Source organism: Schistocerca cancellata, chromosome 6, assembly GCF_023864275.1.
Source record: "Schistocerca cancellata isolate TAMUIC-IGC-003103 chromosome 6, iqSchCanc2.1, whole genome shotgun sequence".
Lineage (NCBI taxonomy): Eukaryota > Metazoa > Arthropoda > Insecta > Orthoptera > Acrididae > Schistocerca > Schistocerca cancellata.
In genome coordinates this window covers 112680583-112694820 of record NC_064631.1, presented here as the reverse complement: position 1 = coordinate 112694820, position 14238 = coordinate 112680583, and the positions used below count along the sequence as shown (strand labels likewise).

At 45.3% G+C, this 14238-nt stretch overlaps 1 protein-coding gene across 1 annotated transcript in view; it reads right to left on the bottom strand.

Moving 5' to 3' along the window:
- Positions 1-14238, bottom strand: part of LOC126191246 (venom dipeptidyl peptidase 4-like) — a 475023-nt gene that overhangs the window by 40724 nt on the left and 420061 nt on the right. Inside the window, exon 12 of the mRNA XM_049932056.1 lies at positions 9381-9561. Coding sequence (XP_049788013.1) covers positions 9381-9561 — 181 coding nt within the window. The remainder of the gene's footprint in view (positions 1-9380; positions 9562-14238) is intronic.

Here is a 14238-nt window from a genome sequence, read left to right as displayed (position 1 = left end):
GTAGCTTTCAGCCGGTAATTAAGTCCCAAAGATTAGAGCTGTGTCTTTAAAAAAAATTTTTGGGTTCTTGTAATGTTTGATCAAATAATAAAGTTGTATGTTCGAGTGTAACTGACAGACGCTTATTTTGGCCCCTTTCCACAGTTACACTATCTGTCCTGTCCTGCGAGTTTAGCAGGGCGTTTCAATCAGGTTAATACTGTGAGCGTGGAATGGCATCCCAACCCAGCTCCTGTACAGCGTTTTATGTCAGTGCACCAGAGTGCGAGCAGCCGTTTTCGTGGAGTAGCTTCACTTCACGCAGTCTTCTTTGTCGTTCTTGGATTGTGTTTAACACAATACGTCCCAGCTGTTGACAATAAATGTCAATACTGATTGTTACACCTAGATAACGTAATTCACAGCACACCACACCATCGCTGTTCACCAGATGCATAACACCTTTCACGGATGGACGAGGTGAGGCCTTTGTATGGGGAGTTGCTGCTTTCTTTGGGCTCAACTGTGCCTCTCTTTTCCTTACGTTAGCTTAAAGACACCGTTTCTCGTCACCAGTAACGATACAGGATAGGAATGGTCGGTGCTGCTCACGAGCTAACTGATGACGATCTTCACCAAACCCCGAAGTTTTTCCTGAAAGTAGAGAGACACTAGTGCCAAAATGGTCCTTCCTAAAACGAGAAAACCATGTTCTTGCCATACTCTGTCCAATGAATGGCATTATCTCAATACACTACGCAAATCTTTTAGTTGCCGCGACTGCTGTTACCCCCTTTACTGAATTTAAACAGAAGAATACGTCGGAAATGTTCGGTTTCTCCAGTTGGAACTCCATTTCCTAGTGCCCGGAGCTCCACTCACTATCTCCAAATATATTATAACACCATCAGCAGGGACCAGTGAAATTTCAACGACGCCACTGCCTTTCCAACCCGGAATACACAATGCAAAGTTAATAAGTTTTTATTAAAGCTATCTCGTTCAACATAAAATACTAAATTGTTAAGGCCTTCGTTGCCACTTGCTGGGTGTCTTTTTGGATTTCTGTTTCGGCTTAACAGTTTTTCTGAAATTTCTCCAGCACGAATGGCTGGAATTGTTAAACGTTCACCTTTCCATTCCTTGTGGCGCCACAGCCAATACGTCAACCTAAAACACATTTCGTCAAACGACTTCGCTGATGCGCAGTTCCTATCCTAATCTACTTGACATACTAACTGGGAAAACCAACTCAGCTGTAGTAAGGTAAACGATTCAGCACATCTGACCAGTGGTCTGATATATCAGAGTAAAACCAATGTTGCATTAACAAGCCGAGAGTCTTCGTCAACAAGTCTCTCCTGTGAGCAGTCTCCACACCCAGTGAGCTCACACAATGAATGTTTTTGATAGCCAGTCAGAGGCCAGTACTTCCTTCCACATTAATTTTTCCTGTCAATGCTATTTATAATTCATTGCATGGCTTTGTAAAAAAAAATTGTTTTCCCAGATGAGATCTGGCTCTGAGCACTATGCGACTTAACTTCTGAGGTCATCAGTCGCCTAGAACTTAGAACTAATTAAACCTAACTAACCTAAGGACATCACACACATCCATGCCCGAGGCAGGATTCGAACCTGCGACCGTAGCGGTCACGTGGTCCCAGACAGATGAGATCTCTTCTGAACAGCATGTTGCAAGATATCCCAGATATGCTCAATAATGTTCAAGTCTGGAGAGTTTGGTGGCCAGCCAAAGACTCTAAACTCAGAAGAGTATTCCTGGAGCCACTCTGTAGTAATTCTGGACGTGTGCGGTGTCGCATTGTCCTGTTGGAATTGCCCGTCGGAATGCACAATGGACCGTGAATGGCTGCAGATGATCAGACAGAATACTTACCTATGTGTCACGTGTCAGAGTCGTATCTAGACGTATCACAGGTCTCATATCACTCCAGCTGCACACACCCCACACCATGAAAAGCCTCCACCAGCTTGAACAGTCTCCTGGTGACATGCAAGGTCTATGGATTCATAAGGTTGTCTCCACACCGGTACACGTCCAACTGCTCGATAAAATTTGAAACAAGACTCGTCCGACCAGGTAACATGTTACCAGTCATCAACAGTCCAGTGTCAGTGTTCACGGGCCCCGGCGAGGCATAAAGCTTTGTGTCGTGCAGTTATCAGGGGTACACGGATGGGTCTTCGCCTCCGAAAGCCCATATTGATGTTTCGTTGAATGGTTCGCACGTTGACATTTGTTGAGGACCCAGCATTGAAATCTGCAGCAATCTGCGGAAGGGTTGCACTTCTGTCACATTTAACGAGTCTCTTCAGTCGCCGTGTTCCCGTTCTTGCAGGATCTTTTTCCGGCCGCAGCAATGTCGGACATTTTATGTTTTACCGGATTCCCGATATTCACGGTACACTCGTGAAATGGTCGAATGGGAAAATCCCCACTTCATCGCTACCTAGGAGATGCTGTGTCCCGTCGCTCGTGCGCCGACTATAACATCACGTTCAAACTCACTTAAATCTTGATAACATGTCATTGTTGCAGCAGTAAACGATCTATCACCTGCGCCAGACACTTGTCTTATATAGGCGTTGCCAACTGCAGCGCCGTATTCTGCCTGTTTGCATATCTCTGTATTTGAAAACGCTTGCTTATACAGTTTCTTTGGCGGTTCAGTGTATCTTTACCTGTTTGCTTTGAACTGAAGTAATAGTTTCTTAACAAACAATACATAGACAAGTTATATGCAGCGCTGGAATTCGTGGCGGAAACTGGTGTTATTTAAGCGGTTAAGACCCGCTGGCCGTTGAATCACTCATCACGGTCGTGTAACGGTTTCTGTTGCCACCAGCCTATCGGTGTCCATCATGTGTGCGGCAGTCCGCTTGGTCTCCTACGAAGAGCGAGTCCATCCTAAACGTTACGCCACTATTTACGTGAGGGGAGGATACCTTCCAATTCTGGACTTGCATTCACACCATGCTTTAGATACCCACGGCACCTGGTATTAGGACCTTTTTATCTTCTTAGACGTCCGCCCCAGTAGCTGAGTGGTCAGCGTGACGGATTGCCGTCCTCCGGGCCCGGGTTCGATTCCCGGCTGGGTCGGAGATTTTCTCCGCTCAGGGACTGGGTGTTGTGTTGTGTTCATCATCATTTCATCCCCATCCGGCGTGCAGGTCGCCCAATGTGGCGCCGAATGTAATAAGACCTGCGCCAAGGCGGCCGGACCTGCCCCGCGAGGGGCCTCCCGGCCAATGACGCCAACCGCTCATCATCATCATCTTCTTAGACATGTGTTCGTTCCATTACAAACCGCAGGATGCTAAAGTATGCAGCTATATGTAACATGGCTTAAACATATAAACTCTTAATTAAGGTTCGAAATATCAACACATTTGAGAAATTTTCTGATACTCAAATCGAAAATTGTCTTGGAAATCAAGGCATTAATCTAAACAAACAGTTTGTTTTTCAGACAAATGGAACCGAGATAAAATAAACAATTCTTTTCGATACTGTGAACTATATCTTGCCTGTTTACAGACTTGATCACTTCGGAAATAATGGCAATATTGTACAATGGATTAAATCCTATTAATGAGACAGAAAACAAAAAGAGCACTCTGCAGGAACACTTTAAATGGGGCAAATAATTGTTCTGGAAAAGCACATCTCAGGGTGTCCCACACGGCTCCATACTAGGCTCAATCCTATTTCTGCCCAGTATCGATGATTTACAGACAAAAATAGGTTCTCTATCAGTTTTTTTAACCAGATGATACTTCTGTGGTAGTTGAAAAAGAGACTGAAGAAAAATTTTCTGAGTGGATGATCAGTAATCCAGTTGAGAACCTTACTATCAAAATGATGGTAGAATAAGATGTAATGTCCATTATAATTATCCGGGCTGTTATGCCGTGGTCGGTTGATGAATTCTGTGGTGATTCCCAACGATATTTTAGAACTGTTTAAGTGTTGTTTGACGACCACATACTTCAAGTGGAAGGAACAGTTTTATGAGCAAACGGATGGCGTGGCTACGGGAAGCCCCCTAAGTCCCGTAATTGCAAACTTCTTTATGGAGAAATTCGAAGAACAGGCCTTAGGTACTGCCAGCAAGAAACCAAATGTATGGTTCCGATACGTGGATGATAAGTTTGTTTTGTGGAGACATGATAGGGAGGAACTAAGCCCGTTCCACGAACATCTGAACAGTATGAACTCGAGAATTCAGTTTACAATGGAGGAGGAGGTAGACGGCAAACTACATTTCCTCGATGTGCTTGTGTTTAGAAACTAAAATGGTAGTTTTGGCCACTCAGTGTACCGCAAACCCACGCACACGGACCGTTATTTGCACCGGGATTCGAACCACCACCCACAACAGAAGCGTGGTGTTATCAAGACGTTAGCGGACAGAGCTAGAAATATTTGTGAACCTGAGTTGCTCGACGCTGAGATGGAACATCTCCACAAGGCACTAACGAAGAACGGATATTCGTCCGCCGAAATAAAACGTGCGTTGAAGCAGCCACGCAGAAATCATACTGACGTACAGGCTACTGCAAAATCTAAGGTTTTCCTGCCGTTTGTTAAAAATGTAACGGAAAGAATAGGGAGGATCTTGACGAAGCGGAATATTACCGTAATTTACAAGCCCACCAGGAAGATACAGGAATACCTTAGGCCTGCCAAGGACGCTCGCAAACCATTGGAAAAATCTGGAGTGTTGGTTCAAATGGCTCTGAGCACTATGGGGCAACTTCTGAGGTCATCAGTCCCCTAGAACTTAGAACTACTTAAACCTAACTAACCTAAGGACATCACACACATCCATGCCCGAGGCAGGATTCGAACCTGCGGGAGTGTATAGGATCCCATGCAGCTGTGGTGATGTTTATGTTGGTACCACTAAAAGAACTGTTTCTAAACGTTTGGAAGAGCACAAGGGAAATTGTAGAAGAGGAGAAACGGAACGATCAGCTGTTGCGGAGCATGCTTTCCAGCCAGGGAACCACAATACTCGTTTCGAGGAGACGCAAGTACTAGCGGCCACGAGCGGATATTACGAAAGGCTCTACAGGGAGGCAATCGAAATCGCTAAACATCCAAATAATTTCAACCGAAAGGAGGAGGGCGTCAAATTAAACGGTATATGGATGCCGGTGTTAAAGAAGATGTGTACCACTCGTCCGCTACTGGGTGATGGCAACGGCGATCGACGGCGACGGACAGCGGCCAATTGCACTGACGTTTTCAAAACACGTGACGTCACGCCGCGGCGCGGGGGCGCGCGGACACGGAATGTAGCGGCAGTCAGTAGCGAGCCAGTGTGTGTGTTGGACCTTCCATCGAGCTACGGACCCCCTTGAAGATGTCTCCCGCAGTCGGAGACGAAACGTTGGGAATCACCACAGAATTCACCAACCGACCACGGCATAACAGCCCGGATAATTATAAAGGACATGATATTTCCGGCCGTGAAAGTCTACATTTTAGTATCAGAATAAGATGTAGTATTATAACTGAATTTACACAAAAATTTCAGCTGACACACACACACACACACACACACACACACACACACACACACAGATCACCTAGCAAACAAATTAAGCAGCTGCACATTTGTAATTCAGACGTTGTCAACTGCAATTCATATTGACCGACAAAAAAAATAGCGTGTAACTATTCTTATCAGTTCAATATCTGATACGTCCTGCATCGAAGATTGTTTAGGAAGACGGCAGTACCTCGTGCTGTTCTCCTGGTAGCAACAGCTCGCACTGGCCTCGAGCTGCATTTGGGTCTACCTCCTATCCTTGTTAACCTTCCTATTAGGGAAAAGAGTATTAAAATACCTACAGTAGTTCCTAAAATCATTATTGACATACAGACATAAAAATGCGGCGACGGACTTCAATTTATAATATGTATGGACGATTCCTAGAAGTTCTGCCATTCACTCGTAGGTGACAATGGCACCGTTCTCACACTCATCATATTTCAGCCAATTTGTAAGAAATATTTACAAACTATATACAAAAGAGAGTACTTCTTCCATGATGGGCTGATAAAATGATGAAATAATAAAAGAAACAGAAGAAGAGGTGGAAGGATCAAACGAATGTACTTATTCCACGAAGGAAATTTTTTCCCGTTTTTAAAACGGTCCTTCTGTCTCATCCTCGAAACTTGCATGGCGTCGCGCTGCTGTTGCTGCCAGAATGTACGCAGGCTTTGCGGTGTGGGGACCGCCAGAAAAATCACGCCAAGCATTGCTCCACGAGTTTGCTCGGGAACATTTGCTGGTGAACCCAGATTAGTCCTCAGCACGACTACATTATGAAATCAGTCTCAATAAAGGTCACCACTAGAACTCACTTTGAACTCCGAGACAGGGTTAAAATCTTCACTGTTCCACTACCACTAATGATGTCATCTACTTTCGAAAGACTCTCAGATGCGACGACTAGATTGGAAAACGAGCTCTACAAACGGTCACTACACTGTCACCAGCTGGTTTCTGGTAACTGGCCGGCCGAAGTGGCCGAGCGGTTCTAGGCGCTACAGTCTGGAACCGCGCGACCGCTACGGTCGCAGGTTCGAATCCTGCCTCGGGCATGGATGTGTGTGATGTCCTTAGGTTAGTTAGGTTTAAGTAGTTCTAAGATCTAGGGGACTGATGACCTCAGAAGTTGAGTCCCATAGTGCTCAGAGCTATTTGAACCATTTTTTCTGGTCTGCCAATAATGTTCTCCGAAGACAAAACAGAATTATAATATAAAGACAAAGAAAAGGGTGGAGGACACACTCAAAAACACATTTCGAATTTTACCCATCACTCAGCTCCATAACAATGGTGCAGCAACGGTAATTAATTATTCCAAGAAGCCTTTCACAACAGAGAACTTTTTTCCCTTTTCGGAATACATTTCGAATTATTCGCTGTCAACTTATAAATCTTTACTCCCCTACGTTACGGTGTCTGGTCATACAGTTTGAACTGCTCGGTGGGAAGCTTAAAGTATTTTTCCCCTTTTTCTGTATATACACTCCTGGAAATGGAAAAAAGAACACATTGACACCGGTGTGTCAGACCCACCATACTTGCTCCGGACACTGCGAGAGGGCTGTACAAGCAATGATCACACGCACGGCACAGCGGACACACCAGGAACCGCGGTGTTGGCCGTCGAATGGCGCTAGCTGCGCAGCATTTGTGCACCGCCGCCGTCAGTGTCAGCCAGTTTGCCGTGGCATACGGAGCTCCATCGCAGTCTTTAACACTGGTAGCATGCCGCGACAGCGTGGACGTGAACCGTATGTGCAGTTGACGGACTTTGAGCGAGGGCGTATAGTGGGCATGCGGGAGGCCGGGAGGACGTACCGCCGAATTGCTCAACACCTGGGGCGTGAGGTCTCCACAGTACATCGATGTTGTCGCCAGTGGTCGGCGGAAGGTGCACGTGCCCGTCGACCTGGGACCGGACCGCAGCGACGCACGGATGCACGCCAAGACCGTAGGATCCTACGCAGTGCCGTAGGGGACCGCACCGCCACTTCCCAGCAAATTAGGGACACTGTTGCTCCTGGGGTATCGGCGAGGATCATTCGCAACCGTCTCCATGAAGCTGGGCTACGGTCCCGCACACCGTTAGGCCGTCTTCCGCTCACGCCCCAACATCGTGCAGCCCGCCTCCAGTGGTGTCGCGACAGGCGTGAATGGAGGGACGAATGGAGACGTGTCGTCTTCAGCGATGAGAGTCGCTTCTGCCTTGGTGCCAATGATGGTCGTATGCGTGTTTGGCGCCGTGCAGGTGAGCGCCACAATCAGGACTGCATACGACCGAGGCACACAGGGCCAACACCCGGCATCATGGTGTGGGGAGCGATCTCCTACACTGGCCGTACACCACTGGTGATCGTCGAGGGGACACTGAATAGTGCACGGTACATCCAAACCGTCATCGAACCCATCGTTCTACCATTCCTAGACCGGCAAGGGAACTTGCTGTTCCAACAGGACAATGCACGTCCGCATGTATCCCGTGCCACCCAACGTGCTCTAGAAGGTGTAAGTCAACTACCCTGGCCAGCAAGATCTCCGGATCTGTCCCCCATTGAGCATGTTTGGGACTGGATGAAGCGTCGTCTCACGCGCTCTGCACGTCCAGCACGAACGCTGGTCCAACTGAGGCGCCAGGTGGAAATGGCATGGCAAGCCGTTCCACAGGACTACATCCAGCATCTCTACGATCGTCTCCATGGGAGAATAGCAGCCTGCATTGCTGCGAAAGGTGGATATACACTGTACTAGTGCCGACATTGTGCATGCTCTGTTGCCTGCGTCTATGTGCCTGTGGTTCTGTCAGTGTGATCATGTGATGTATCTGACCCCAGGAATGTGTCAATAAAGTTTCCCCTTCCTGGGACAATGAATTCACGGTGTTCTTATTTCAATTTCCAGGAGTGTATAAGCAAAGCAATTTTTCTCAAATAATTCCTGCCTTGCAGAAAAAAATATAATAATTTCACAAATATGTAAGAATGGGCCAGTTAATAGTTAGTTAAAGTGGCAAAGTGGTTCTTTCTTGTGTACATATTGCAAATGGTTTATGAATCTTTAATATCTGTACTACGTTAGTCGAGACTCCTAATGGCCAATACCCTGTCAACAATATGACTAGCACTAGCTGCTTGCGACTTCTTAAACAATCTGCGATGAGGTCGTGTCATATGTTAATCTAATAAGAATAGAGTTTTTCGGACACAATGAAAGTTTAAGGGGCGTGAAGGGAAATTCAGGAAATAGTAAGTAAAGAAATTACCGCTACGCCAGACTTGCTGTCCAGTAGTTAATGCATACTGCTACCCATACGCAGCTGAAGCAGGTCTAGTATCATATAAATGGTATCAACATTACGATCCCTGTATAATAGTAAGATGATGTTCTTGCTTCTACTACAACATCCAATGTAACTAATTTCTAAAGGTCAACGATGGTATGTTGCATATCAGTATACTCAGTACGACTCTCATGGTATAAATTTTTGTTTTGCACTGATGTGTTCGTGCTGAAATATGCGAATTGCACGATCATTTGACCAAAGCCACAAAATGAAACTTCAATACTCTACCCAGAAGGAAGTAAGAAGTGTCAAATGGCGAAAACAATATCATTTACACATTTAGTATATTTTTCCATGTCGCTGTCTCTGAAGAAGTCGAAACACCTTCGAGTCGTCTTTGTTTCACGCTTACCCCGATTTTCCAGAATCATTTATCACTCTACCAGCAGTATTTTGAACGTTTATGTGTTGTAGCAGGACAGCACAGTTTTTAAAATACTCGTAGATGCGCACAGCGGTGTACTCACACGTAGACGATGGCGGGCCTCTTCTCAGAGGTGCGGGGATCGAGCCCCGGCGGCAGCCAGAGGCGCACCTGCGCGCGCAGCCCGCCCCCCACCTCCACCCAGTCGTCCAACTGGCGCGGCTGCTGCTTCCTCAGCAGCTGCGTCCGCAGATCCTCGTTGTCCACCCACTGGAGCACGTCGCCTGCCACACAAGCAAGAACTCCGCGTCAGGATACTTTAACCCTTGGACTACGATTGGTACATACACCGAGGTGACGAAAGTCATGGGATAGTGATATGTACATACACAAATGGGGGTAGTATCACGCACACAGGATACAAAAGGTCAGTGCATTGACTGAGCTGTCATTCCTACTCAAGTGGTTCATCTGAAAAGGTTTCCGATGTGACTGGGGCCGCATGAAGGTAATTAACAGTCTCTGAACGCGGAATGGTAGCTGGAGCTATCGTTAGGAATTCGATATTCCAAACTCCACAGTGTCCAAAGTATGCTGATAACATCATATTTCCATCAGTGACAACACAGTGGCTGACGGCCTTCACTTAACGACCGAGAGCAGCAGCGTTTGGGTGGAGTTGTCAGTGCTTACAGACAAGAAACAATACGTAAAATAACACAGAAATCAACATGGAACATACGATGGACGTGTCCATTAGGTCAGTGCGGCAAAATCTGGCATTAGTGGCCTATGGCAGCAGATGATCAACACCAGTGCATCTGCAAACAGCACGACATAGCCTGCAGTACCTCTTCTACGCTCTGACCACATCGGTTGGAACCTAGACTACTGGTAAACCATGGCCTGATCAGTTGGGTCCCGATTTCAGATGGTAAAAGCTTATGGTACGACAGTAATATCAGAAATTGAGTCCGCCTTGATGCAAAACACCTTGTTATTCATTTATTTCTTTATTATCCCAAACTAGTTTCGGCGACAAATATCACCATCATCAGTGGGGTTTTTTAAATTAAAACATGCAGAAAATGGTATGGTTGTACAAACACAGTAACACATTATTACATTTTACAAATCGTCTTTTGAAATATAGTTTTATATTGATATTTTCATACTACTTTATTTATTTGTATGCTACAGCGTGTTTTAAGCAATTATTGGCGCTGTTTGTGACATATTTTCTGTGCTCTTTTTTTCTGTTGCCGTCTTTTTACTTACCGAACATCATGTCATCTGCAACCATGTGAACGGCTGTTAGTAAACAAATACTCAAAGGTGAACTTCGTATGTCAGCAGTATATACTTGGGGTTGTGGTAGTGTTGTGGTAACCAGTTATTTTTGTGTGTATTTAGCTGTTGCTTAGCTATTCGTGTACTCACGTTCGTGTGGCTGCTTTTTACACAGAAAAACAAAACTTTTGCACTTTGTTTCTGATCCAGAATATTACGCCATCTTGCTGTTCGCGTATGTCGCGAGAGGCGTATCGCAAGTGGCGAGAGGCGTATCGCAAGTGGCGAGAAAGGCTATGAAAAACTGTAGCGCGAATTACGAAGACTTTTCTTCATTATTTACGTCTCTGTGTGTGATGAGGAAGTGGTTCTTTTGCGTGTGTGTGCTTTCTGTTCTGTGTCCTTGGTCAGTTCTCTCTCTGTTTTTCTATGCAAACACGGACCAAATGGAAGAGTTCCAAGATAATATTATTGCTTATGGTAGGGTTTGAGTGTGACGCAGATCCCGTGAAGCCATGGACCCAAGTTTTCAACGAGGCGCTGTGCAAGTGGATGGTGGCTTCATCGTGGTGTGGGCTGTGTCTGCATGGATCGTTGAATGTGTAAATGGTTATTTTCCGCTACTTGGAGGCCATTTTCACCCATTCGTGGACTTCAAGTTCCTAAACAACGACGGAATTTTTATGGATAACAATGCGCCACATCACCAGGCCACAGTTGTACGTGATTGATTTGATGAACATTCTGGACAATTCGAGCGAATGATTTGGCCACCTAGATCGCCCGACATGAATCTCATCGAACATTTATGGAACTTAATCAAGAGATCAGTCCGTGAACAAAATCCAGCACCGTTAACACTTGTGCATTTGTGAACGACTACTGAGGCAGCATGGCTCAATGATTCTAAAGAAGACTTAGAATGATTTGACTCCATACAATGTCGAGTTGCCACTTAAGGAGGTCCGACACGATATTTGGAGGTATCCCATCACTTTTGTCACCTCTGTGTATAGTGGCCCGAGACAGTTTATCAGTAGGGCCGGTTTAAGCACACAAACCGTCGTCTGGGCCGCCAAGCTGAGAGGGGCGCCAGAGATGCTGAAGAGCAAAAATTGTACACAGTTTGCATCACAATTAGTAGCGAAAACTGACACACATGAAAGCGTAGGAGGAAGAAGGGCGAGGGGGAAGGGGGGATCCAAATTGTAAGTCGCTTGTGTGAAAAATTGTTCTCGAATCAGCCCTGATTTGCAGAGAATAAGTGGGAATTTGCTGCATGTTATTGCTATGTGCTCATGTCCTACCGATAAAGGGAAGCCTTTAATGGTTTGTAGAATTCCTATTATTACTGCTTGCACCCGTAGGCTGCACACACTTGAAGTTTCATCGTTAACCCTTTGATCCGCTCCGTTCCGTCCCATATTGTTGTATCGAATCAGTTCGCGTCATGTAGACAGGCAGCCCAGTAAATATAACTGAAAATCGGACTGCTGTTGCATCTTCCCGGACGAATCATGTCAAACAAGTGCACGCACATATTGACCTTTGGTGCGTCACAAATAGTTCCCACATTCAGGAACAGTAATTTGAATTAAAAACTTAGAACCATGCTCTATCCACTAAAGTCAGTCGTTTTTCTTTGTCTTCTATCTTTTGGTCAGTCCTCTTCTCAAACCTTGGAGATACTTAATAACAATCTGGAGATACTTAATAACAATCTGGTATGTCCCATCCGTCCTCACATCGGAAAACTAAACAGGAGGACATTTTTTTTTCATAATGTTACCTCTCACTATGAGTCTAACTAAAGTAACCACAAACCAGTATCTTTCACTCCAAAAAATAAGGTAACTTTCACTCCGGAAAAAAGGTAGTGAAAGGTCTGAAGTCATAAAGGGCCCCTAACATCGATGATCTGCAGAACCCCTATTCCGCGTATGTACTCAACTTTTTTTTAGAGATTATTGTACGTTCGCATAAAATCTGAAGGTAAAATCCAATAAAATTTAGCGTTGCTAACTTAAGCGTTAGATTGTCTTTTACGAATTAGAAGACTCCCCATCATAGATTAGAAACAATTTTTTTCTAGCACTACTTGCTTCAACAGCCCACACATCGAAAGTAACATATTGACCAGTGTGATTTTGCTCTTGTTTTCACAAAGTGACGAGGGCAAGGTTTCTACCATCACTGCCAGTGTCGACAAGAAGAACTGCCAATTGCCAGCCGTTTCTGGCGCTGACTTGCACAGATTGTACTAAAATTAATTATAGATCAAGGTAAAATTCTTGGATTTCCAGTGAAGTGAGTTTGTCGAAAAGTCGCGGCGTTTCGGCGAGTGTCACAACTTTTGGCCATATGCCGAGACAGGATCTTGGTTTTCCTTTTATAAGGGCTGCTCTGTACCGACGCCCGCTCCCCATGCGAAAGTGTGGAACGTATTGGCTTAACAAATGGTTCCTTACATATTTCAAGTGGTCTTTATTATTTTAGTTGTAAGATCATTAATTTACATCTAAAACTTCATGTACTGAGTAGAAGGAGTTGTCATTCAGATATTCTTTTAATTTGTTTGTAAACGTTGGTTGGTTATCTGTCAGACGTTTGATGCTGTTTGGTAAGTGGGCAAAGATTTCTGTAACAGCATAATTCACCCCTTTCTGTGCCAAAGTTAGTGTTAACCCAAAGTAGTGGAGATCAGCCTTTCTCCTAGCGTTGTAGCTATGCACATTGCTATTGTTTTGCCAGCCGGAGTGGCCGAGCGGTTTTAGGCGCTACAGTCCGGAGCCGCGCGACCGCTACAGTCGCAGGTTCGAATCCTACCTCGGGCATGGATATGTTTGATGTCCTTAGGTTAGTTAGGTTTAAGTAGTTCTAAGTTCTACGGGACTGATGACCTCAGAAGTTAAGTCCCATAGTGCCCAGAGCCATTTGAACCATTTTGCTATTGCTTTTGATCTGGGATGGGTTATTAATAGCAAATTTCATAAGTGAAGATATATATATATATATATATATATATATATATATATATACGCTGAAGAACCAAAGAAACAGGTACACCTGCCTAATATCGTGTAGGGCCCCCGAGATCACGCAGAAGTGCCACAGCAAGAGCTGGCAAAGTCTCGACTAATGTCCGAAGTAGTGCTGGACGGAACTGACACCAAGAATTCTGCAGGGCTCTCCACAAATCCCTAAGAGTCCGATGGGGGTGGACATCTCTTCTGAACAGACGGTGCTACGCATCCCAGATATGCTCAATAATGGTCATGTGTGGGGAGTTTCGTGGCAAGCGAAGGGGGAACTTCACTGGTCAGAGGGCGCCGTGAATACATTACTGGCCATTAAATATGCTACACCAAGATGAAATGCAGATGATTAACGGGTATTCATTGGACACACATATTATACTAGAACTGACATGTGATTACATTTTCACCCAATTTGGAAGCATAGATCCTGAGAAATCAGTACCGAGAACAAACACCTCTGGCCGTAATAATGGCCTTGATACAACTGGGCATTGAGTCAAACAGAGCTTGGATGGCGTGTACAGGTACAGCTGCCCATGCAGCTTCAACACGATACCACAATTCATCAAGAGTAGTGACTGGCGTATTGTGACGAGCCAGTTGCTCGGCCACCATTGACCAGACGTTTTCAGG